Source organism: Diadema setosum, chromosome 13 (genome assembly GCF_964275005.1).
Source record: "Diadema setosum chromosome 13, eeDiaSeto1, whole genome shotgun sequence".
In the NCBI taxonomy this organism is placed as follows: Eukaryota; Metazoa; Echinodermata; class Echinoidea; order Diadematoida; family Diadematidae; genus Diadema; species Diadema setosum.
The window spans coordinates 25,003,658-25,031,126 of NC_092697.1; the positions used below are offsets into that span (position 1 = coordinate 25,003,658).

The 27,469-nt window shown below is 39.0% G+C and overlaps 2 protein-coding genes across 2 annotated transcripts; both read right to left on the reverse strand.

Annotated features, from left to right (window-relative positions):
• Window positions 1-13: 13 nt before the first annotated feature.
• LOC140236509 (uncharacterized) lies at window positions 14-15,566 on the reverse strand. Its single transcript, XM_072316431.1, is given in 11 exon segments — window positions 14-316; window positions 1,547-1,732; window positions 4,534-4,762; window positions 5,512-5,822; window positions 6,589-6,830; window positions 9,251-9,482; window positions 12,256-12,441; window positions 13,291-13,528; window positions 14,153-14,463; window positions 15,270-15,399; window positions 15,402-15,566. Coding segments are annotated over 11 exon segments (2,514 nt in total). The 3' UTR covers window positions 14-32.
• A 3,412-nt stretch (window positions 15,567-18,978) lies between these two features.
• Window positions 18,979-27,230, reverse strand: LOC140237300 (ectonucleotide pyrophosphatase/phosphodiesterase family member 5-like). The gene is made up of 5 exons (XM_072317239.1): window positions 26,885-27,230; window positions 25,768-26,078; window positions 23,343-23,580; window positions 20,947-21,138; window positions 18,979-19,393 (listed from the first exon to the last, which is right to left on the reverse strand). Exons 1-5 carry the CDS (start codon window positions 27,180-27,182, stop codon window positions 19,113-19,115), a joined length of 1,320 nt encoding a protein of 439 aa, XP_072173340.1. The 5' UTR covers window positions 27,183-27,230; the 3' UTR covers window positions 18,979-19,112.
• Window positions 27,231-27,469: the final 239 nt, after the last annotated feature.

Below are 27,469 nucleotides of genomic sequence, written 5' to 3' on the forward strand. Positions count from 1 at the left end.
AACTGTAGTCAGATACCAAACACCCTCACACCCTATAAAGTAAGAAGGCTATAACATAAAGTCAGACCGAGAATCAATACGAACACAGACGGCAACACGGTGGTCGCGTCATTGACAAGTAGCGGTGTTATATTACTGGGTGTGCCGTCGTTAGGGGCGGGGTCTATCTCAAGCACATAACACATCAAGTTGTAGATATCGATCGCGTAGAAAGAATCGGTCAAGGCGAAGTTTGACTTGAAGGCGGGACCAGATGCGATGAAGATCGTTTGCATGGAAGGGAGCGTGTTGAGGAAGCCATCATTTCCCGCGTCATCTGAAATATTTTGTGAAAATGAGGTTAAACATCAATAGCAGTGACTGTCGTGACTCTTTCTCACTCGCCGACAATGTGCTAACACAAAACCAAACCAAAACTGAGTAAACAGGGATAACTGCGTGCGAGCTGCGCCGCGAAAAGGGCTAAATTTGACGAATAAATTCTACGCTATCAGTTAGTTTTTAGCTCCATTGCGTCGACATGCCTTTAGAATGATATTAGCATTGTGATAGTATTTAGCAATAAAATGCCATGTAAATACATGTACTGATTTCCACTGATACAATTGGTAGTGCGCGTTTCATGTCTTTTGAGAGTGGCTGTTCATTATGTTTTCATGCAAGCACCGTTCTGTGACAATTCCCTGGGACAATTTTTTTCTTAATGTAGGGGCTATATCATTTCTGCTTGCAGTATATTCTGAAAAAAGAATGACTTGCACAGTCACTATGAACACACATACTAATGTTAAACATGTGTCAGGGGTTGTTCATATTCTGGAATCACTCTCGTTCAAACATCCGGCATTTAATAAGAGGAGTGCATAAAGGCATTCTTGATTTTTGTCAGTACAGATTTATGAACTTTGCTTGTTGGAACTGGCGTCCGTAAGTCAAAGATATGGATGAAAGCACACGGAAGTATTGGTATTGATTATTAAGATTCAGTACACTTGTCGGGAAATGGCAACCGCCAACTTATTGATTCTCAAAGGGCAGCTGTATAAAGATGCGCGTACTGTCTTACAGTCCGACCTCTCCTATCCGGATATGTCGGGACCTGCGCTCATCCGGATACCACTGGATACGGGATTTGGCCGGATATAGGAGCCTTGATGTTTAATGCACGCCGCTTTCCCTAAAAAATTATACATGTAACCTATTGCAGGTAGCGTACACTGAAACTCTTTCTTTGCTCTCAGCGCAAAATTTGGCGGTAGTGAATGTCTGAATGCTTGCTATTTTAGATGAAAATTTTCTGTGAATGCATGTTAATTATGTTAGAAAAATACATAATTTATGTGAGTTTGTGTACGAATTTTGTTTGGGTGAGTTTGAAATCCCCCTTTTCCCGTAATTGTTAGATTTAAAAAAAAAAAAAAAAATGCGGCAAGATCTCGTCCTCTGAGAGATTCGGATAACGGGAGGCCGGATAGGAGAGGTTGGACTTAAGTGTGTTCTACTAGTATAATGTAACCGAGTGTGAAGCAATGCTGACGTAACTCACCCATCCAGTTGCCCTCCACGCTCCTGTTCGTCCAAACGTGCCATCCTTCCTCCATGACGATCAGGATGGGACTGATCCTCCGGTTGTCACGGTAACGGAATTCCTCTGGGATGTTTTCCTTTAGATAGACGTTCATCTTGGGATGGGCGGCCTCCAGAGCCTCGTATATTGTCGATGTGTCATCGCCTACAGCAATAACGACAACAAACATGAAAATAATCAAGTTATTCATTGTAGTATACTTTTTTGTTTTGTTTTGTTTCTCTCATTATTTTGATAAGCAAAAGCCGTTGTATCATAAGTTGTTGATGTCGAATCATGCCATAAGTACGTCCTTCCCTTTCCAATTTCGCCCCTTTTGGGTCAGATATTTTTTTTTGGGTAGTCATTAATTTCACATACTATGTTACACTCCACAGACCCTGCATATTTCGTGGGGTTTTAGATGTTATATCAAGTTGCCATTGTAACTATAGCTATTCCCTTCATACCAACACATTTTGTACCGTGCACTCCCGTATCAACGAACACGGTTATACCGAAGTAAAACTTCTGGTCCCAAAATTATCGCCATTAAAGTCTATGGTAAAAAATTCGCTTAGGACCTATAACGAACACGGTTTTAGTGAAATTTTCCTTATACATGTAACGAAGTCTTTTTCGAGAGCCGCTGACAAAGAAAAACAAAAGAAATGTGCTCCGTTAAGACGAAATGTGGATTGCTTTCTAAAATACGTAGCGGAACATATATCTATAGCGTCTCTGCATGGGCGAACGCTTCACATCACTGTGTGTTCGCTCCGTGTGTCACGCACAGTTTCTGGGGAGAACTTGCGTTAATTGTAATAAAACAAACTGAAATTAAATAAGGTTCGTTTGTATTGTTGCGAAGGTTCATTATTGCAAAACACACGGATTCTGATACACCTAAATGTCCGTTAGTTCGAAAATTAGATAGGGTTTGTTATTACGAACATTTTGGCATTATTCCAAAGGTTCGATCGTTATTAATAAGGTTTGTTAATCTGACAGAGAAATATGGTTCTTATTATATACCTCATAAGTGAGATTCGTATCACTCATTGGTCAAAAGTATATCACGTGACAAGGTGTAGTCCCGTCTATCTTGCCTTTGGGTTTTCATGTAAGTGATAGAAAGGCAAAACCCTCGTGATAGAAAGGCAAAACCTTCGTGATAGTAAGTCAAAACCCTCGTGACAGAATTCGTAAACCCTCCGCGACTTTTGTACACATAACAAGTACACCAAACTTCGCGCACGGTGTCCGCAACCCCTCCAAAGGCTACGCGCATCGTATACAACACATGCACAATCATCGCACTAGCGCACAGCAGGCATATTTCAACATAATTATGGCATGATGATCGAGCGCTCCTCCATGATTTGAAGTGAGCTGAATCAAAGATCGTACACTTTGTCTTTAGGATTTCTTAGGATCCCGAAGCAGAGACAAATCTCAGCATGTTGGAAACATCGAATTGAAACACAAGCGACGGGAAACTGGATGTATACTATAATCTTCTGCCAAGATTTTATGCAGGAGCTTGCCGAAGGCCGATTGACTTATTGCTGTGAGTGACCGTGCGTTTTGAGTAGAATGTCTAGTCTACGAAATGCTCGAAAACCATGCAAGCGAGCGCTGTGGCCTGATTTTAGGGCTAACGTTAAGCCTAACAGTTAGTATTTACTTCGTATTTGCCTAGTGTCTAGTTCTAGATCTTGATTAAGTCTTAAACGATGAGGTATATAAAACAAATATTAACTGCTCTGTATTCGGATGGTGGTGGAAATTATCACTCCCTCGGTGCTTTTCATACCGACCCTTCCATCACCCCTCGGCTAACGCCTCGGGGTGATAGAAGGGTCGGTATGAAAAGCACCTTGGAAATGATAATTTCCACCATCATCCTCATGAGCAGTCAATATTTGTATATTAGTACAGTTCGTTATTTAGTTAGTCCGAAAGTGATAGGAATTCCAAACGTTCATTAATCGGAACATTAAAAAAAAGTTTCATTAACCAAAAGTGCAAAAGGTGAGTTCACTAACAAAACTTAGAAATTGCAAACCTTATAATCGTCTTAAGATAACCGAACCGAACTAACCTTTCTTATCTTTTTTGATTACCAAACCTTCTTCGGAATAACGAACCTTATTTTCATTTTCGGATTAAAAAACCTTCGAAACAATGAACCTTCAGAAAAGTGAACCTTTCTCATTTTATTTTATTTTATTTTATTTTTGATTTACAAACCTTCGGAATGACGAATCTCATTTCATATTCCGATCAACGAACCTTCGGAATGACGAATCTCATTTCATTTACCGATCAACGAACCTTCGGAAAACGAATAATATATTTATATCTAAATTATGAACTTTCGGAATAATGAATCTTCGGAAGAGCAAAGCTTCAGCTGAACAAACCTTCAATCCCCGGAATGGCGAAACTTCAGAATAAGGAGCCTTCGAAGTAACGAACTTTAGTAAGAAACGAACCTTTGGAATAGCGAACTGTAGCCGAAAGACGAATCCTAAACCGTCATTTTCTATACATGTGTGACAATACAAACAACTTTATGCTCTCTTTTAAATGTAATATTCAAAAGAAATTGAAAAAGGTACTATCCCATTTTACATGGAGCTTTCCAGTGTATGATGAGTATTCAACAAACAGTATATGTTTTATACGTGATTTCCTTGTTTTCGTTATAGATTGCATTTGTTCTGTTATAACGAAAGAAAACTTCCGGTCCCGAGCATTTCGTTAGAACGGGAGTGCACTGTACGAGGAAAAAAACAAGTTATGGTTTATAACAGTAATACAGTAGTAGAAAAGGAAATCGTCTGTACTTTTGTCTATCAGTTTCGATGAATCTTATATTTGAGACCCTCTTAAGTCTTCCAAATGAGGTATATGATTGAGTGTGCACCGCGATTGGGAGACAGTGTATCACGAGGACTTACTTTGATAGGGCCAGATACCGAACACCGGGTCGTTGTCGGTGTAGTGGTAAAGATCTCTGTTGATCAGATCGTCGAGGAATACGGTGTTCTGTGCGGACACGGCTGCCATACCATGGTCGCCGGTGACAATAACGTTGACTTCATCAATCAAGCCAGCTTCATTGAGGTGATCCATGAGATAGAATAAGATTTGGTCGAGGTAACCCAACATTGCATCAGAATCTGGTCCCTGCGGAGAATGTTGTATTGGTCTATATGACCGTCGGGTTTGATTTTCATTTTCGGTCATATCCTCAAATCAGTATGATTTTATCCATGATGTGATTGTATAAAGAACACATAAGACAGTCGACAAATGCGGACGTTGTTTGTAGTGACAATACTTCAGTACAGGCTATTCAAAATTCCGCAAATGGATTTTATTTTTTTTTTAATATGAACGTAGAGGCGTACAGGTCATTTGCGTGTTATGTCTATATAGAAATATGTTTAGAATGCCAAAACGCTTGTGACTATTGAAAGTTGGACAAATTATTCACGACAACACCGTATGGTGGTAAAAAATTATAGCATGATTGCAAACTTAATCAGTTTGTTCTCCATCTTGTTTTTATCTTGAAACCGAATATGCGAATAATGTTTGTCATTATATGTATTCCAACAAAAAGAAAAAGGAGTCAAAAGAATACGCACAACAAATGTAATGTGGTTAATCTATACATTCACTGCTTGGGATTATGATGTATTTATGTGATGTTGCTACTTCTCTCCTGATATCGTGATGAAAAAATAAAATGCTTCCGTCTATTAAGTATCAAGTATTGTGTTATCTTGTGTGGGATCCAGTGACCACTACCTGATTTCTCGTTGTTATCATTAAAAAAAAAAAAAAAAAAAAAAAAAAAAAAAAAACAACGCTTCGGTAGCACAGTGGAGTGTAATTGGCCTACAAAGAATAGGTCCTCAATTATTCCTCACCTCTTCTCGTATGGACGTTCCGGGCTGGTCAAAGTACAGAAGACCGAGATTTGTTCTCTCTTCTTTCATCATATCGATCACCGTATCGATACGATCGCGGTATTGAAACGTCTCGTTGTATGTCGTCGGGAAGTAGGTTGCTGTTTGGCCGGATATCTCGACATTCGCACCAGGGTAGAGGGAAGACACACTGCGACCGCCAGCCAGCTGGTTCGTCACCCATATCGGCTCGCCGCCGTAGTTCCACCACCGGGGATCGGTGGTCGTCTGGTCAAATGTAGAGTCGAAGTCGGGATCGTACATGTTATTTCCTGACAGAGAAGTGGGCCATAATCATTGATCAATGTTCATCAAAGTAAAGAATGTGAACAAGGAGAAAAGAAGTCCCTCATTGATATTGCTTTGCCTGATCGAGTACTCTCAAAACGAACGATGCCTACAGCAAAAGTCAGGAATTACAGAGTGTATGGATTAATCTGGAGCAATACAGACAATAGGTGTTTCCCTAACCTATAATGAAACAGAATGACGAAAAGTTTATTAAGTAATTCTCTCAGTGATTCTATTTATCAAAAAAAAAAATCTCAAGACAATGTGCACCTGTGTCAAGAGGGGCGTTGTTCTTGCGGAAACCGACGTCGTTTTGTCCAGTGACTTGCGTGCTCGACAAGGTTCGATCCCACGAGCCATTATATGCCAGGCAAGAGTCCTAGTCACTATACCAATGCATTCTTTCCTCTTTTCCAAGAAATCAAGCAAAAACTAAGCCACAATACGCTTTGATAAAGGTGACCCTGTTTAGAGTAAATGAATCTGAACGAGTCTTGCTGGATGCGTCTCAAAATAACTGACATCTCGGTATTTAGGATCGCAAAAAATATATTTCTACATTTGATGACTTATTGAGACAAACCTTTGAGCATACAAAATGCTACGCATAAGTGATAAGTTATCAAAGGATCAATGAGGAGAGGGACCAAAATGGTAAATTCATGCTACAGTCGTGGGGAGGTGGAGAGGGAGAAGGGATGGCAGCATTCAAAGTCACCCGTGAATAGCTGCAAATTGTCAGCTTACCCACGATGCCGTGTGCCTCCTGGTACATTCCTGTAGCGATGCTGTGAAGGCTGGGGAACGTCTTGGAGGCGAACGGAGGAATAACGCTTGGTGCTGTGGCTCCATTTTCCCTCAGCTCGTTAAAAGCTGGAAGGATGTCACGTTTGTCAAGGTAGTCGGCCCGAAATCCATCAAACACGACGAGAATCAATTTTCCGAACTCGCTTAAATCATCGCCCGTTGTCTCCGTTGTAGATGATTCGCTATCAGGATGAATGAAGCGAGCTGAACTTCATTTTACTGGTATTACTGCTATGAAGGATAGATAGCTCCAAGTGTATATTCATCTTCTACTAATGATGCAGTTGTAACTCAATAGTTGTATTAAGAAATATACGTAACAACAATACCAATCATTTTTATCTGGATTCATTCAATTCACTATGCCTTTTTTTTAATCAAACTACCTGATATAACAAACAAAAATGAATTATGTTTGAAGATTGTTTGAAGAAGGATGTGGGTCGCGGGGTCTAAGAGTAGGGTTCGGGGAAGATTGCTCAGGTTCTCGAGTATTTGCTTTATGATATAAGTTGGTCATATGATAAAGTTTGGTTAAGAAATATATAAACATTTCATGTATTTGTGCAATCAAAATTTCCAAACATGTTATTTCTTTTTATCAGTAGTCATGAGAAATTGTTGTCGTTATCGTGTATGATATATACATGTATGTACATATATATATATATATATATATATATATATATATATAATTATATAGACTTGAAACATGGTACATAAAGTTCGTGCATGCAGTGGCTTATTCCAGGGAGGTGGGTTATTCACTTCTAGTACTGGAATTAAACATACAAGACACAAATGAAAACTAGAATATATTCTTGGTTGGGGGTTAATAGACACAAGGTTTAATTTGTTTTGTTTTTGTCGTTGTTGATGTTGTTGTTTGTAATACCAAGGAACCCAAAATAGCGAGTACTGTCTCACTGTACTTCATCTTATCATACGCTATGCTGTCAATAACTTGTGAGGCTACCGTCACTGTGCTGTAAAAACCTTTCGTGCTGGATTTATTTTTGAACAAATTGTATTCATATCCACACCCTTTTCCGATAAATACCAGTAGGCCCTACTCATATTTTTGCATTGGCAGTGAATACTATTTTCTAACAATATTATTTCCACTGATTGCCCACATTTTTGGAAAACTTGCACAGTCAGTGAATTGCTTTCTTAAGAATTGTGAATTTTAGTTGAAAAGAAATTCTCAGCATCAGTAACTGTATAGGATTTTTACATGTCACACTAACATTCCTCAGTTTGGACATTGTAAGAAGTAGAGGGGATGTCGTGCGTGCGCTGGCCGCATCAAGATTTCCAATCATTGTGACATCATCTAGCTTCTCACGGTAAGATTTACCTTGAGAGCATCTTCACAGACAGCCTACCCGTTTGTCCTCCGGAGGCTAACCCGAGTCTACCCTGGACGGTCTAGGGTAAGACCCCATCTCACTACAGATCGCAACATTCGGGGTGGTCTTCGGAGAACTGCCGAAGAGCATTGTTACCTCGTGCTTGTTACGACGCAACACGGTGGACATCCTCAGGGTACTATAGTAGTCTTCGGGGGACCTGGCGTAAATTTATCCTAGACCGTCCAGGATAGACTCAGGGTAGCCTCCATAGGACACCCAGGTAAGCTGTCTGGTAATACCCCGTCTCAACAGACTCGGACGTTCTCTATAGGCTTCTCCACAGATTAAAATCGAGGGTAACATTCCACAGATAATCATCAAAACACTGGATGAACAGCAGATGCATACACGACTGTACACTGTGCATATGATGTGTAGTATATGCAATAGGCATTGTGTATTATCTATAAAGACGGTCGAATTACTGCTACCTTTTACTTTGTTGATTTGAATCTATGGAAAGGAGGCGTTCATTCAAGCCATTTTTTCTGGTCATGATGTGAAGGCACTTCGTTATGGATTCGTGAAAGTGCCTTAATTGTAAAGTTAGATATAACTCCTTGTAAAGCAGATTTACAGAAGCCTTCTTGGAAGCTTTGGGATAATTAGTGAGTAATCCTTGTAAACTAAAAAGGTCTGACTTCTGAATATAGTACATGTTCCATTCATAGTCAAGCTTCGTGATGCTTAATGTAGGCCTGTATGTTCATCCATGTATGCTGAAGTGAGAAAACATAAAATGAAGTTCCCAAAGCTTCACAAATACCAGCCATGCTTCTCGTGAGAAGCAGTTATACAGAGTACAAATAACGTTAGAAGTAAAGAATATAAATCATACGTGTTAACGGTGAGTTACACTGTACGTGTTATGTGTCTTATATGTAAAAGTTTAGACACCTTTGAGTGTGTTGGTGTGCATATCAACCAAAAGTTATCGAGGATAAAATATGCTCTGAGTTCACGTACCAAATTAACAGTAACTATGTGCAACGATACCGTAATGCAGATGAGATTAAAGTAAATGTACATTGATGAAAGTAAAAAGACTTTTGCAGGTTATTTTATGAATCTTTGGAGGATACCATTCAAAGGGATCGTTGAATGAAACAATGTAGGCCCTGTAGATATCTTGCGCCCTCACACCCTAAAGACTATAATACAAAGTGAGGCTGAGAATCAATACTGACACAGACGGCAACACTGTCGTCACGTCATTCACTAGTAGCGGCGTTATATTACTGGGTGTGCCGTTGTTAGGGGCGGGGTCTATCTCAAGCACATGACACATCAAGTTGTAGATATCGACAGCGTCGAACGAATCGGTCAAGGCGAAGTTTGATTTGAAGGCGGGGCCAGATGCGATGAAGATTGTTTGCATAGAAGGGAGTGTGTTGAGGAAGCCATCATTTCCGGTGATGTCTGAAACATTTTGTCGAATTCAGATTCAAGCTCAAGTTCAAGTTCTTTTATTTAACACTTGCCATAAGATATACAAAGATACATCACAAAATAAGACAATGGGCCGAATGCATAAAACAAGCAATTGCTTGTAAGCAATTGCTTCAAGCAAAAGCACAAGCTCGTCTAGTAAAAGGTGTAGCTCAAGCAATTGCTTAAATACATATGCATAATCTTTTGCTTGTGCACATACCTGTTGCTTGCATTCAGCAAGCAATTGCTTAGGGTTCGAACAATAGCGTCACGCTTGTGCGAACACTGTACGTCTGAGAACAAAGGCGTGTTTCGTATTAGGCATTTCATAGGGGCATGTGTGAGCTGGAACCTGACATAGCAGTATAGTAATCATAACAACGCTCATATGAAATACACACACACACACACACATACACACACGCTTATACCTTTTGCTTGTCCCGCACAAGCAATTGCTTGCGTTTTCAACAAAAGGGACGTCACGCCTGTGCGAACACAAGAACAAAGGCGAGTGTGGCAGCATGCATTTGAAAGGGCATGTGTGTGCAGAAACATTTCCTGACATAGCAGAAGAGCTATGAAATGACACTCGTAAATGCACACACAGACGCACACACACACAACTATACACACACTCGTATTACTGGCTGATTCCCATCACTGCTTACAATAGCCTGCATCTGCCAGATCGCACGCCACCGAAGTGAGACATCCTACCTGTTTTTCATCAAATTTTGCGTGCTAACCACTGGACATTCCCGTTGTTGAAATGAAAAATTTCTTACTCTACTTAAGAGTAATTTCTTGTAGATTTATACCACTCCTTCACAATTGTTGTCTTTCTTCCATGAATATGAAAATGATACTTAAAAGGGAACATCCCAGATAAGCAAAAGCTCAAGCTCATTTTACAGAGCTTGGAAAATCGTAAGCAATTGCTAGCAAGAATTAGCAAAAGGTATGTTTTATGCATACGTTTTTAAGCAAATGCTTGGTCTCTAAGCAATTGCTTGCGGACAGCAAGCAATTGCTTGTACTTGCTAGCAAGAGCTTCTGCTCGCAAGCAATTGCTTGTTTTTATGCATACGGATTCGAGTAAAAGGCTAGCACAAGCAATTGCTAGCGTTTATGCATCCGGCCCAATACAACGATCATGACACTTCATGTACAAAAAAAGAGAAATTATGCAAGTGTAAGGAATCAGCAGAAAGGCCGAGGCCTTATATAAAAGCTGAGGACTTGAGATAATCATAACAATTATACACTAAACACAATACACACACACACACACACACACACACACTCACACACCCACACACCCACACACTCACACACACACACGCAGTAATCACATGACACTATAACTGTATGGAATTACAATGTACAGAATACCTGATCATACACACAAGCAATGTTCCAATTATATAAATGATATAGTTTGCTATGAAAATTATTACACATTATTCAACAAAATATTGTTTATATCTCCTTTCAAAACAGTTTAAACTTTTACTTTTTTGAATAGTTACTGGCAAATGATTCCAAATGTGCGGTCCTGAGAAAATGCAGATCGCTTGTACATAGATGTTCTAATTTGTGGCAAATGAAAATTATTTACATTTCTTGTATTATAACTATGAACAATTTTACTCAGTAATTTGTTTAGAACACTCTAAAAGAGACTCTGGTAATAAATTATTTTGGCAAGAATACATAAAATTTGCAACTTGAAATTTATACATATAATAAATATTAAGAAACTGCAAAGAAAAACCAAGGTCTTGTATGTGCACGATAAGGTGAATGACAAATAATTCTGACAGCCCTTTTTCGGAGTTTAAAAAGCCTGTTCATATTTTTCTCACTTGAAGTTCCCCGAGCTGGTAAACGATCATTTAAATGCGGTACGATTAAAGAATTAAATACAATTGATAAAATTTCTTGAGGGAATTTTTTCATCCTATTCAAAACACCCAAACACTTTGCAATCTTATTGCAAATAACATCAATGTGAACATTGATGATCGTTATTGACGCGACTCTTGATTAACGCGACTCGATTACTCGCCGACAATATTCACACAAAACCAAAAGGGAATGAAAATACTTGAAACATAACACGATTAAAGGGAGTGTTGGTCAGCGAAAAGGACAATAAAATATATTACATGAATTTGACAAGATTTACAAATTCTGCTGCTGGCGGGCCAATTAACTCCATTACATCGACACGACCTTAGAATGCTATACTTTTGGCAGTAGTTATGGATAACTGATGTCATATTATTTTTTTTTTTGATCCCCCCCCCCCCTTTCACCCTCCCCGCTTCGACCGGAAAATGACCGGACAAATCCCTCGGGAAGTTACCGACCCTTGCATATACCGGGAGTTCTTCGTGTCATGGAATTACATGTACTTTCAATCCAAACGTCTGGAATGAGTAAGTATTCCTAGCTTGGTCAGATGATTGATACAGATCTCCAAACGTTGCTTGTTAAAGCTGACGTAAGTCAACGTAACAATCAAAGAATGTATATGATGTTTTGGTATTGATTGTTAAAGGTCCAACATGCAGGTTATATACGTATACATGTATGTATGTATGTGTATATTTTAATGTATGTCATTGTATGTGTGTATATACGTGCAGGTTGGCCCCATCAGACGTTTGCTTATGCGAATAGAAAAATAGGAGATTTAATTATAGGCTATGACTGAAATGTTATCAACTGTAAAGCAATTATTGAAGTAACTCACTCATCCAGTCCCCCTCCACGCTCCTGTTCGTCCAAACGTGCCATCCTTCCTCCATGACGATCAGGAGAGGACTGATCCTCCGGTTGTCACGGTAACGGAATTCCTCTGGGATTTGTTCCTTCCAGTAAACGTTCATCACGGGACCAACGGCCTTCAAAGCCTCGTATATCAACGCTCTATCATTGCCTACAACAATGACGACAACGGATATCCAAATAATCTGTAAGTTATTCAGTGTATCATGGTTCATCTGATGAGCAATAACCTTTGCACTGTTTTCGTTATACTGTCACTGATTCATTGAATTGTGTCAAGAAATATAACTCCTTTCCTTATCTAAATTCGGACCTTTTGAATAATGATAATAACAACAATAATAAAAATCTGTAACCACTCAAAGTTTACAATCCGGTCATGTTGACTGCGAGTACCAAAGTGTGACAAAAGTCATTCATTGCAATGGAAACTAGTTCTAAACAACATACTCTACGTAGGCCCCGCTATATTATGACTGATGACCGGAAAATCTGTGAATACAACCATGACCACGGTTGCTAGTTGCTACCCATGCTCGTACTCAGTTCCAACCCATAAACTGCCGAAGCCTTGTGTGCAAGGTTATTTATTTTTGTGTGTTGTTTTGTGTGGAACCAGCACTAAGTTATAACAGAAGACTGTGACATAATCACTTCGGTACTCTATTAAAAAAAATCGTGTATATTTCGGTTTCAATGCACTACACGTCGTGTTACAGCCACAGCTCATATAGCATTTATAACCAAAGCTCATATGGCAAGAAAACAAGCAACTGTTTAACCCCTATACTGATATTGCTAAAACATTTTCCACAGGCACTGCCAAGTATACTCGGGACTCGTCCTCAACGAGTTAAAATCAGTATAGTAGGCCTGTAGTAACAACAGAAGTTATCAACTTATTAAGTTTCACTGAATGTTATATCAAAAGTGAGACTCCAATCTGTGTCTTGCAAATGAGGAAAGGTTGAGGTCTACGAGTAAAATCACGAAGACTCACTTTCGTAGGGCCAGATACCGAACACCGGGTCGTTGTCGGTGTAGTGGTAAAGGTCTCTGTTGATCAGCTCGTCAAGGAATACGGTGTTCTGTGGGGACACGGCTGCCATACCATGGTCGCCGGTGACAATAACGTTGACTTCATCAAGCAAGCCAGCATCATTGAGGTGATCCATGAGATAGAATAAGATTTGGTTGAGGTAACCCAAGATGAAATCAATAGAAGAGGAATCCACCCCCTGTGGAGAATATTGGATTGGTCTATGTCAGCGGCCTTGTTTGATTTGATTTTCATACTTGGTCAAATCCTTCTTGAACCATGATTTTACGTATAACGAGCTTGTGTATTAAGACCGTAGATAAATACAGCTATTGTTTTTCGTGACGAATTATATATTTCAATAAACGCAATTCAAATATGCCACCAATGTAATTTGTAATATGAACATAAATCATTATGATCGTTAAATGTACGTAAAATGTGATTTGCTAATGGCAAAACCTGTGACATTTGGAATGTTATATAACATCATAAGGGTGCTTAAAAGAGATCACGTCGTTGCAAAGTTGATTAGTTCGTTTTCCATCTTGAAGACAGAATGATGATCGGTCTTCCTTTAATTTCATATATTCCAGAAACTTAGAAGAATAATGTCTAAAGAATGTCACATGACATACTTTTACCGATTGTGTTTCTAATGTATCAGTGCAATGCTGATGGTTCTTGACTGGTATGTGAATAAAGATGTTTCCGTCTTTGAAAATGTCAAGTGTTTCATGTCGCGTATAGAGAATCCAGTATTCATTAATACTAATTTCTTATTCGGAGTAGGCCTACGGAGAGTTGATCATCAAATCCTCACCTCTTCTCGTGCGGTCGTTCCAGGCTCGTCAAAATACAGAAGACCGAGATTTGTTCTCTCTTCTTTCATCATATCGATCACCGTATCGATACGATCGCGGTATTGAAACGTCTCGTTGTATGTCGTCGGGAAGAAGGTTGCTGTTTGACCGGATATCTCGACATTCGCACCAGGGTAGAAGGAAGACACACTGCGACCGCCAGCCAGCTGGTTCGTCACCCATATCGGCTCGCCGCCGTAGTTCCACCACCGGGGATCGGTGGTCGTCTGATCAAATGTAGAGTCGAAGTCGGGATCGTACATGTTATTTCCTAACAGAGAAGTGGGGATATTGATCAATGTTCATCAAAGAAAAGAACGTGAACAAGGAGAAACGAGGTCACTCATTGCTATCGCGTTGTCTGAGTATTACTCTCAAAGCGAACCATACCTACACACGCAGTTATCAGGAATTACAGACTGCAAGAATTAATTTGGAGCAATGCAGAGATCTGAAGCAGTGCAGAGAATACGGGTTTCCCTAACAAAAAATGACAAAATGAAACAAAATGACAAAAGGTAATGAAGTAACCCTCTCAGTTAAAATTCTCAAGACAATATGCACCTGTGTCAAGATCGCGAGGGACAATGTTCTTGGGCAAACCGACGCCGCGGCGTCTTTCCAATGACTCGCGTGCCCGACAAGATTCGACCCCCCCCCCCCCCGACCCATTATGCCATAGGCAAGAGCCCTAGCCAAATACCACTGCACTCTTTCCTCTTTCCAGGAAATCAGGCAAAAAGAAAACCACAATATCCTTTGATACAGATGACTCTGTTTAGTAAATGGAGCCGAACGAGCCTAGTAGGATACATCTCAAAATAATCAACGTATGGCTGAGAAATATCAAGTTGAGGATTCACAGTAAAAAAAAAAAAAAAAAAAAAAAAAAAATGAGACCAGCATGTGGGCATATAAAATGTGACAGTACTGGTATTATGATTTATAGAGTAAGTTATCCAAGGATTAATGAGAAGATTTAAATACAGTCTTGGGCAGGAGAGAGGGAGAAGGGATAATAGAGGGATGGTGGCATTCAAAGTCACCCGTGAATAGCAGCAAATATTGTCCGCTTACCCACGATGCCGTGTACCTCCTGGTACAGTCCTGTAGCGATGGTGTGAAGGCTGGGGAACGTCTTGGAGGAGAACGGAGGAATGACGCTTGGTGCTGTGGCCCCATTTTCCCTCAGCTCGTTAAAAAATAGAAGGATGTCACTTTCTCAAGGTAGTCGGCCCGAAATCCATCAAACACGACGAGAATTAATTTTCCGAGTTCGCTTAAATCATCGCCCGTTGTCTCAGATGTAAGCTTGGACAATACACACTGCGCGTTAATGAATAGGATCCAGATGCAAAGACTTCGGAAAATCATTCTGAAATGACCAAAGCTATTTCAGCATTCTCTACAGGATGAAAGACATGACAGACTAAAAACGCAACGTAAATTAAAAATGGACTTTGAGCCAAACACGTGAGCTACCGTTGTACATGGTGGTATGCACTTGGTTATGTTACATAGGACGCCATTGAAATAACTCTTTGCTCTCTGTCTCATCTTAACAGCTGCGATATTATTGCTTCTTTGCCTTCTAATGTCATAAAGTTCATCGACAGGCGCTTGACAAATATTTACATATTTTGACGAAGCGAAACCTTCTGCTTGTTGAGATAATTAGTGTTCTGATCTAGTTAGAAAGGGCCGATACATATATATTTAAACAAAGAACTATCGAAGGCCAAAGATATTGGTCCTCTCTCAGCATATAGTTAGGGCTCATTGCAGACAATTTACATTATATTTACGAATAAAGGAAAGCAGTCCATTTCAATTTAATGGTTCAGTCTGGAGAAATGAAATGACTTTACAGCATGATGTCAAGTGGTTTGATGGATCGATAAATTTACGGATCCCTGGTTTATTCCTCAAATGAAAAGATACATTACAGCAAACGTATAGTTGATATAGGCCTACGTATGGGCCGTACTCTGCTGGACAATAACCAACGTTGTTGTTATTTTTCCCCTCACGACACTGCAGTAAAGTGCAACTCAGTGTTCAACTTGACTGTGATGAGAAGAGTATATCTTGCACAAATAGATGATCCACTCCGAGTTTACATGGAAAAAAAAAAACAACAACAAATAGATTGGACACAAGGCTCCCGTTCTCACACAGGGTTAAAAGTGGACATAAGTGAGTGAGTTTTGGAGATCACATTGACTGTTATTATGATAGCACGGTGCATGACTCCACGCCGATGCTTTCGCTCAAATATCTGCGCCCGGATAAAACACTACGAACATGACGAAGTACATATTAATTTTTATTGCAATTAATCATACAGAAGCGTGATGGATGAAAGAATTAACAAAGATCGTAACAGGAATAGAATCAATAATAAAGACATTCGGTGCGTTGCATGCGTGACCAAACAAGTATCGTTGAGGAACTTCAAGTCGACCGAAACAATGTGTAGAGCAATCTAAGGTGCATCAAACAAACAAGGGAAAAACACACATAACATCAAACATTTTGAGAAGTTACTGCATCGTTATCATGAATGTGAGTGACTCTTTTGGCGCCTTTGAAACCTTTCGATTGTAGGCTAAAAGTTACCTAAGAACAATATTCCTATCCTCGTCCACTGAACCATGTGATTGATGCCGTCTCGGAGACTGTGATATTCTCTTCTGTATACTTTATTTCTTTTGTTTTACTTTTGGTGTTTTGTTGTTGTTTTGTTCCATATTCTTTTTTGTGCCTTTTATGTTCTTTTGTGGTCTGTGTTTGTGTTTTTTATCTATTTTTTCATGTGTGTGTGCACTTTTTTATGCATCCGTTAGTCAATAGTTCATTCATGGTAGACCACGCAGGCTTTCTTCAAAACTTCTTACGACCAGGGAGGTGTTACAGAGATGGAGTGGCAACTCTTCGTAATTCATGCAAACACATGTTTGGGTTCAAGGCGTTACAATGGGATGTCTAGCATTCCATTACGCTTTGAAGTCATGCTCGGCACCGCTCTAGTTGCAAGACGAAGTTCGGAGACGAAGAACGCATTTCACCTTTCGTTGAATTACAAGCTTTATTTCACCGCAAAATTTTAAATGAAATACTCGAATTGATTTAGAATAGTTTAGGAAATAATTCAATATTATTAACATGTATTTCTAGTTTCTTCGTAATTCGCAAATCGAAAGGAAATGAAAATTAGGTCCTCTTAAAAACCTAATTTTTTTCTATAATGCGCACATTTCCGCATGTTAATTTTCTATCTGTTAATAAGGGAATATTTTGATCTTTCAAATAAAGTACTCCGTTAAAGCGTGTTCCAGCGTGTTTTTAAACTATTTGCTGTTAAAATTGCGAGTTTTACACTGCATTTTGATTCGCTGCTCCAATTCAAGGTACACAAATTCATTGTTGCCATCACATTGAAAGAGAGAGCGAATTGCAGTAGGAGCAAATATTTCTAGATGTGAGAGCGCTAGTCCCGATTATTGATGCTCTCTTTTGTCAAAACACATGGGTAACACCTGTAGTTGAACGCTTCTCGGCGGTGCCGCGCATGACTTCAAAGGAGAGCTCTAGTTGCCTCTCCTTCTCTAGCACCTCCCTGTTACGACCTTGAATCAGAACTTCCGATTTGGTTACTATCATCAGATCAGATGAAGATGACATTTCCATTTATTAAGAAGGACAAAGGAAAACATATTCCCCGTACCCATCAACAATAACCAATAATCACCAAAATCATTCTAACACTCTTTCGCAATTCAAAATCGAGAGCTGTCATTGATAGAAGTAGAGAAGAATTTCAGGCACTTATACGTATACCAAGATACATCACAGTTGTCTAAAATGATTCAAGTTATACATTTATTATTGGCAATATTTCTCTTCTCTCTATACAGGAAACAAAAAGGAGTATGAAGTTGCAAGCGAAGGCACAGAACGATACATTTATGTACGCCATACAGATCGGTGGTAGCAGTATTTTCGTTCGTCAAACTGTTATGATCTCCGGCATTCAAAGGAAAGGCAAACGAAAAATATATCATGCATGTAAGAAATATTTTATGAATATTTTTGTGACTTAAACGGAATTAACTATTCAGGGGAGGCCAGTAAAGTAAGCGAATGATGTTATCCTGAGATTAACCTGAGATCAACCCAACAGGGCGTATAGATGCAGGAAAATAAGTGGTGCCATAATATTATACATGCAGCCGCATTTCTTTGTAAAATGGAGACTCAATCATATTCATTAAGTACTAGTTATACTCTTCATCAGTCATTATTACACTGCATTTGACTCAGATGCACGAGAACTCTTTTTTTTTTATGTTTTAACAACCAGCGTGTGTTGAAAGAGAAAACACAACAGTATAACATTTTTTTTTTTTTTTTTTTGGGGGGGGGGGTATATGGCATCTTTCCTCAAGGTGGCACGAGTGTATGACTATCTATACTGCTTGCATGAATTTTCATCTCTTCCATATATCCCTCTCTCTCTCTCTCTCTCTCTCTCCCTCTCTTTCTGAGGATTTAAAATTTATGCGATTTCCTCGACATGAAGTCAAAAAGCATCACGAAAAAAACAAACAAACAAACAAACAAACTTCTCACACCAGGGAGGTGCGTGAGGTGCAATGGACCTCGCCTGGTAACAATCAACTATGTGATACTGTTAATATCTGTACAGCAGGAAATTGGAAGGCCACTCTATACTGATTTGTCAAAATGAGTGCATGGGTTAGCACTACAATGTAACGCAGACTGCGCTAAACAGAATCAAGAGGAGGTGCAGTCCTATTGTATTATGATAAATGCATATGTGAAGACCTATAAAGTCTGGCATGATCAAGTTTCAAGATGGAGGAGATCATCATGGATAATCTGCTCCATCCAACCCTGTTAATCAAGGAGGATTTTACATGAAACGAGGCTGAGAAACAAAGCGGCAAAGGATGGCAACGCAATGGTCACGGCATCGGAGAGAAGCGGCGCCACATTACTGAATGTTCCGTTGTTAGGGGCGGGGTCTATGTCAAGCACATGACACATCAAGTTGTAGATGTCAACAGCGTCGAACGAATCGGTCAAGGCGAAGTTTGACTTGAAGGCGGGGCCAGATGCGATGAAGATTGTTTGCATAGAAGAGAGTGTGTTCAAGAAGCCATGATTCCCGCGATATGCTGAAAATATTTGTAATATTGAAGTAGAGAAGCATTAAGATATTATATTCTTATCATCATTTAACGACAATGGTGCATGTACTGTAACATGCATCATGTTCATGTGATATTTGATAAGAATGACATGTATAACTATTACAGGATACTTTAGCTATCTTATTTAATGATCAATCGCTACCGAGAGAATGCTAGGAGTAAAACAACATAATGCGCCTAAATCTTTTGGGGTGTATTGAGTATGAAAATAACAATATTCGAGCAGATTAACACGTAGAAGGGTTCAAACACACCTTGATAATAATTGCGTACTTTGAAACCCATTTAGATAAGCGCATTGCCTTGATAAACATTATTGAATCGTCAAATTTGGAAAGAGCAAAGAAATTATTCTTTTAGGGTAAACACCAATGAGGAAGTCAGAGTCCTGTTTTAGACGTCCAAAATAACAATGGTCTGAGCTTTTGCACCATACTCGCGAACCAAGTACGGCAAACATACAATTCCAGGCTTCTTTCGGGAGTGTGTTTTGGTGTTTATGGGTTTTTTTTTTCCAAAATTTAATGCTAAATAGATCAAAGAGGTATAAAGCCAAATGATTCTTGCATCATACCGTAGCCCTCTTTGAAATAAACTTTAACGAGCAAATTAAAAGGTTATTTGATATGCATGTATGGATAACTAATTCTTTTGTCCCTCTCTCTCTCTCTCACACACACACACACACACACACTCCTTCTCTCTGGCTGTTATGCATACCAGTGAGCTGTCGTAATTCTTAGCACTCAATATGCATACAATGATAGTTATTATGGTGGTAGACATCTGTACAAATCTGATATGAATATTTTTTATTTCGGTGTATATAGATTTATGTAGTTACAGTAATCATGATTATTTAGATTTCGCATACTTTAGACCATGTTGACATTTATGGGTAACCTATCCCTTAGTAACTGTACTTCCTAATTATGACGTTTCCGTCCACAATATTTTTATGATATAATTTTTGCCAGTTCAAAAACAAATAAATATGATTATATTATTAATGTATTTTTGTCTAAATTTTGTATTGTTTCATTGTTTGTGTATCATTTCTGCTGAATCAAACTCAAATCAATACTGCAATAACAGAAGAACAAGAATTACAGAAATATATCTCAGATGGATGAACGACCGTGAAAGCAACATGAATAATATCACCATCTTTCACAGCGTTCAACTAACGGTACATACCAACACGCTTGTGTGTACCCATCATTTAATGAAGTCAATATAAGTTGAATTCAGTATTTAATTATTGCTAAAGTATATTGAGTAATGTAAATTATTGTAGAGTTTTGTAGTTATGTTGAATGCTGTAAGATTATATGTTTTGGTATAATTATGATACATGTAAGGCGCTTAGAAACTGAAGCGCGATATAAATGTTAATTATCATTATTATTATGTGCATCAAGCACTTAACAATTTTCAGATACATGTACTGGAGCATGAAAATCACTTATGAATCAAAAGTGACAGAGGCAAACTTAGGACTGTTAATGGAGACTCACTCATCCAGTTCCCCTCCACGCTCCTGTTCGTCCAAACGTGCCATCCCTCATCCATGACGATCAGGATGGGACTGACCCTCCGGTTGTCACGGTAACGGAATCCCTCTGGGATGGCTTCCTTCCAGTAAACGTTCATCTGAGGATGCGCATCCTTTAATGCCTCGTAGATAGTTGTGAGAGATCCGTCGGTCTCTGAAAAAAAAAACACATATTAGATACAAACGAAAAATAATCAAGGTACTTTGACATACTAAGGGAACAATGATGTGAACAAAATGAACCCTATTCATGGCCATTACAATGACAATGATAATAACGTTCATAATATAACGATACAGATAAAAAATGATATAACAATCATATTGATAACGATAACTGATAGCCGTAATTACGATAACATTATACTATAATACCCGTTATCACGCAAATGAAGTACATCCCTTTGGTCGTTAAACAGTATAGGTTAAGAGTATACATGATGGACCTGCCCATCACCAACGGGGAAAAATAGTATGGAGTAAAAGAAGTGAAGAATACCTAAATATGACCTTTGACCCTATAAAAAATGTAACGCTGAGAGCAGCATTTCCAGATAGTTTTGACCTCGTATATAGGGCTCACACCTGTAAATGAAATGGACTGTCCCAGACCCCTTCACAAATTCGTACCAAAGATACCAAAATAAATGAAGAAAAAAATTAATTAAAAATCAATGATGTAGTTTGGCAAAAAACTGAATAGCTGTAGATATTGAGTATGAATTCCTCTACAAACTGCATTTTGGTTGGAAGATGAAAGCTTTTCTGATGGAATTTGAGGGGACTATATTTCATTGGGTACGTGTACGGAAAATAGGTGATTTTTTTAGTGACAAGAACTCGTAGTCTGGCTTTGCGGACCCTTGGACAGAATTTGAGCCGAAGAACCCACCCTGGAAATTTGATGGATGAAAGGTAATATCTCACTTATCCAGGTTAGTGAAGATGAAACACCTCATTTCTCCCAGCTATTTTACAGAATTTTTTGAAATTTGAATTTTAGCACACGTCTCTATGGGGAATTATTTACCCGTGTGAGCCCTATAATGCGGAGCATTCGTCGCAGCATCATGAAAACTAGCTGGGTTTCGTGGCATTTCTGTTTCTGCGATTATTGCTCCCATGGAATATCTGCACGTTATGTGCCAATCATTAACTCTAATCCAAATCCTCACATCAAACTAAACCTGAAACCCTATCACAACCCCAACCCTAGTCCTTGGAGAAAATGAGACAGGAGCAATGATTGTTGCAGGAGCAATTGTATCACCTGAAAACTTATGTGTTCAGAATCGAATGATAACCGATAAAGCTTTGTACAGAATTTGCACAAGCTTTGCCAAGAAAAATGTACGTAGCTCGTATAGAGCGTGCACATATATAGACCCTAGAAAATCAAAGACGGAACAAGTGAGGACGCTACCACGAAAAAGTGATAAATGGCTAGACTTTTAATGATACACATCCATAACTAATTATGTTGATTATAAGTTGTCAAGAAATGTGGCCAGTATTGAGTACACGAAATGTGATGCGGCGGCGATGGTGGTGGGGCGCCGCGCGGCGAAGGCGGCAGCAGACTACTGCGTAATAATGCGGAATACGAAGTATCCTCCTGTAAGCAGTAGCAGAAAGTAAAAATATACCTGTAAGTGCGTGTAGTCATTGTATCATAATTATATAGCCAAACAGAGGTGTGAAACGGAAAGTGTTGCTCAAGTAATTTCGAAATATATGGGTTTGCAACAGGAACTGGTTGGTTGGCATCCATTCGTCTCGAGAAACGATGGCGTAGCACTAGCTAGGCAAGAAGTTTGATTCTTTGATTTTTTTTTCCTTTTCCCATACAAAATCTAACATTTATTATTAGTAAACAAGTCAAGGACTAACAACAACATTTCCATCTTGGAGTAACAGGAAGAATATCATTTCATGACTAACGGTGGCATGTATGTTTCATACTGTAAGAGAAGCTCCTTGAAAAATGGAAAAATTGACCAACAGTGCTACATAGTGTGCATATTGTAATTGAAATTTTAGAAAGTATTTTACCCCCGTTTACAAAATTACGATGATAATGACAATAACACTCAACTTAAAGTCCCCAGACAGCTAGCGCATAGCATGCCCATGTCCAATAATGTACATGAGCATTAAGAAAATCAACCAAAACATGGATGTTATGCCAAGTAAAGTGAGTTAGGAAGAGACAAGAATAGATCAAGAGAGGAACATTTTTTTATTCCCATTATTGTAGGGAGCCGAATCCAGATTATGCTGATTTTGATGCTGGAAAATATAAGCCAAAATAACTCTAGCAAATGTGTTCCTGTGTGATGTAGCTGTCCTCATAATTACCGTTATACGGCCAAAGTCCGAAGACGGGATCGTTGTTGGTATAGAAATACAGCCCGCTCTCGACGTATTCGTCCAGGAATACCGTCTGCTCGGCAGCAACGTTCGCCATACCGTGGTCACTGGTTACGATGATATTGACGTCATCAATTAGCTCCGCCTCCGTCAAACTGACCAGGAGGTATCCGAGTGTTGTGTCGCACATAGAAATGGCCTCGACTATTGAATCTGAATCTGGACCCTGAAAAGAAAATACAATTCAACGAGACACTGACATAATTCAAATATTCCGTGGGGATAATAAGAATATTTTTTTTTGTCATCTATCCATGACAATGCCTTCATTGTATTTCAATTAGAGTTTGATAAACGGCGTCCCTCCTGCTATCTCATCTTTAAAGGACAAGTTCACAGTAAATGCAGCAATATTTGTAAAAACACGTCAGTGAAAATTTGAGGAAAATGACACAATTCGTTCAGAAGTTATGAATCTTTAATGATTGCCATCACCGCTGGACTGCTATACAGCATTGCATATAACGTAGAACGATATAAACATAGCATAAAGAAAATTCATTGTGCAACATTGTATTATTTCGTCTCTTCTCGCATAATAAAAGACTTGCCTCATTGAAAAGATCGCCACCCTTTACATTTAGGTCAGTAACAACTTGAGTATTGTTGAGGGAATTGATTGCGTACTAAAGAGACTGAAGTTGTGTGGAATTCTCTATATTTTTTTTAATATCGTATAGATACGCATGTGACAGCACAAACTATAGTCTTCTGATCCAGCAGTGACTGCCTAATAGAAAATTTAAGAATAAAAAACTTTTGAAGGGATTGTCTGATTTTCCTCAAGCTTCCACTGATGTCTTCTAATGATATTCGATCCACGTGAAATCAAGGTGAACTTGTCCTTTAATGGTCAGCGACAATACCTAATCTAAGGTTGTGAGCTAAGGTAAGAGTGAAACGGGATTAGATCTTTATATAGCCAAATTAATCCACATTTTATCTGAGTTTAATTATTTTCTCCGTATACAGAACTGCTGGAAATGTTTCAGTCAGATAACATTTAATGTCTCTTTGGTTTTCATCTTACAATAGTCTTCAGCCGGAAGTCTGTATAGAAAACTGCATTGTGGGTAAAAGTTGTTGTAAAAGTTAAAGTAAGTTATTACTTACTTCATATTGCAGGTTCCTCTCCTTGAAAATTATGTGGAGTTAATAATTATATTTGTTGTCATTTTTAAAATCATGGTGCTATGTCACTCCAGCGTGGTCTCTTGGGAATGTACACTCAAAGCATTCAATATTAAAGTTATCGTATACCCTATTTATCCCCTGATAGTTTGTTTTTTCGCATGCTTTTATAGTTCTAACATTCCTTTCGCACGTGGAATGGGAGGCCCTATACTCAGTAGGCCTATTATTTCCTATAGCCGACACTTAGTTTGTTGGTTTAGTCAGTCTTTGTGGGTGTTTGTGTTTGCGTTATTTGATCGACAACAGAGCCTCTGTTTATAGTCATGTTTAGCACACCTTTTAGATCAAACCCCTGCGAACAAATATATTTGATGATTAAAGACAGTTATTTAAAATGGCATATTCTCGCACCATCCAGGTGAGAAGTGATGCATAGGTCCTAGATTCTTGGAAGATTTTACATGAAGTCTCATGACAAATAATGTGTTTAGGTAACGTTTATCTTATAAAGAATCATAAGAAGTGTAAGCAATTATTTGCGATGAACCAGCTATACAAGGGAACAACTAGCATCGCTCCCGACCTTTTGCCTACTAGCCATTCCGCATACGTCCAGTGGTTGTCAAGGCAAGGACTTATAATCACCGATGGAATTCTGTTTACATTGTCCAGTTGTTGTTTTCACATCACAATAACATTGGTTCTTTGGCAACAGTTTCCATGAATTTAAAGATCGAAGGAAACCCCTTAAATTGTCACTTAGAATAGCCAATCAAAGCAGGGTTACAGTAACTGTTTAATGACGACTAGTTGATAATGATTATAATTTTGAAAAAGCATGCGAGCATTAAACAAAGATCTTTATAGATAAATTATGAACGGTGTTATTACAAAGAGCTTTACGCAATCGTCACTGAACAAAGGCAGAGTAAAACGAAGAAGATTGTTCTCGTTATCATCACTATGCTGTTACTATATTATCATCGTTATTATAAGCGTCATTGTTATTATCAATAAAGACCATTACTATATGAATACCATCGCTATTAATAACGTAACTAGCGCAGTGAAAGATACGCTTCTTTTACAATGACTATATGGCTGAATAATAGCGACGATCTAATCAATTTCAGTATAATCATCCTCACTGTGATCGTAAACATCACCATCACCAGTTTCTTCTTCATCACCTCATTGGTAATTTGCCTGTCACGTTTACCTGAAGATGACCCGTGCTATCGGGCTCGTGGAAATATAACAAGCCGAGGTTCGCCTGGTCGCTGGCCATCAAGCCAACCACGAGGTCGATACGCTCTTCGAACGGCATCGACTCGTCGTACTGAGGTTGGTAGTAGGTAGCCGTCTGCCCAGAGATATTCACCCTCGCCCCAGGGTAGAAGACGGACACACTGCGACCGCCTGCCTTTTGGTTCGTCACCCAGACGGGCTCGCCGCCGTAGTTCCACCACCGGGGCTCTGCGGTGCCCTGATTAAACGTGGCATCGAACTCGGGATCGTACATATTGTTTCCTAAATGGACAAGAGAACAATCATATGAACAACAGACGTGAATCGATGAATGAATCTGGATAAGTAAAATCAATAATGAAGGGCGCAAGTTGCAAGAAATTGTAATTATCTATCTCACTTAATGGTTCACCTCTTTATGTGTAACTCTTTGAAAGTTCATTACGATGATCGTTTGATTTTAGAGTTAACATTGTATGCAGATATTTGCTTAAGAGACTATCAAACTTTACCGAGTAATTATTACGAGTTGTGGCAAGTAGCACACGTCCAAAAAAATGTGTACCTTTTGATATCAAGAATACAGATTTAAAAAAAAAATCATTTTATAGGTATATGACTTAAGTACAAAGTAAACCTGACTATGTTGCATAAGTGAGAGTTTAACGTTGGTTCAAAATTACCCATCACTTCATATCCCTTAAAAACTTAAAAACAGCAACGACAGCATTAAATTTGTTTTCTTTTTTATTGTAGAGATATTTCATACCATAATTATTCAAAGAGAAAAGAGAAATGTTGGGGAAGGAAAATAGGAAGTATCAAAGGATTAGGAAATTGATTATACCTAATCTTTGTCGGCACACTCTCTGAGATTTATATTCGATTGTTGTGCCTTTCGTCGTGTATGCACCCCTGGGAGAAAATACTACCTATTATCTTTATATAATTTACTGCTCCTGTTGTCCCCGCACATCAACATTTTTCTTTCTATAAATTATATATATGATGATCATTACATTAAAGCACACTGTAGCTGAAAATCGTGTTTATCCATTGAAAAAGATACTATCGCGAAGGAGTCTCACCCATGATGCCATGACTCTCCTGGTATAGCCCCGTGGCAACGGTATGGTGGCCGGGGAATGTCTTGGTGGTGAAGGCTGGGATCACGCCGGCTGCTTTGGCTCCCGCCGCTAGCAGACGATCAAAGTTAGGCGTATCGGTTTTGTCGAGGTAATCGTGCCGAAATCCGTCAAACATTACCAGAAGTAACTTTGATTCCACATTCTGCACAGTCTCGCCTGTAGTCTCGACAATCAAAGACGGAAGAAGGAAGCCAATGCATAATAGTAAATGACCAGTTTGGGTCCTAGAATACGTCATACTGAACCGATCCAGCCGAATACTGAAAAGGAAGGGCGATTTCCAGTCCCGTAATAGGTGATTATCTAAGCAAAGTGACAAAGGTGACAACTTATTGCTAAACTATGCTAGACTACCTGCCCGCAGTGCATGCCTACACTCTGTCACGTGACAAGGAAGTATAGTACACGCTTCTGACAGAGAACCAGATCAATGGCATTGGCACTTACACAAACAAAACAAAACAAAACACGGGAAACAGATTCTGAAGTCGTAACGGTTTATTATCATGGTTTCACTATTTACAC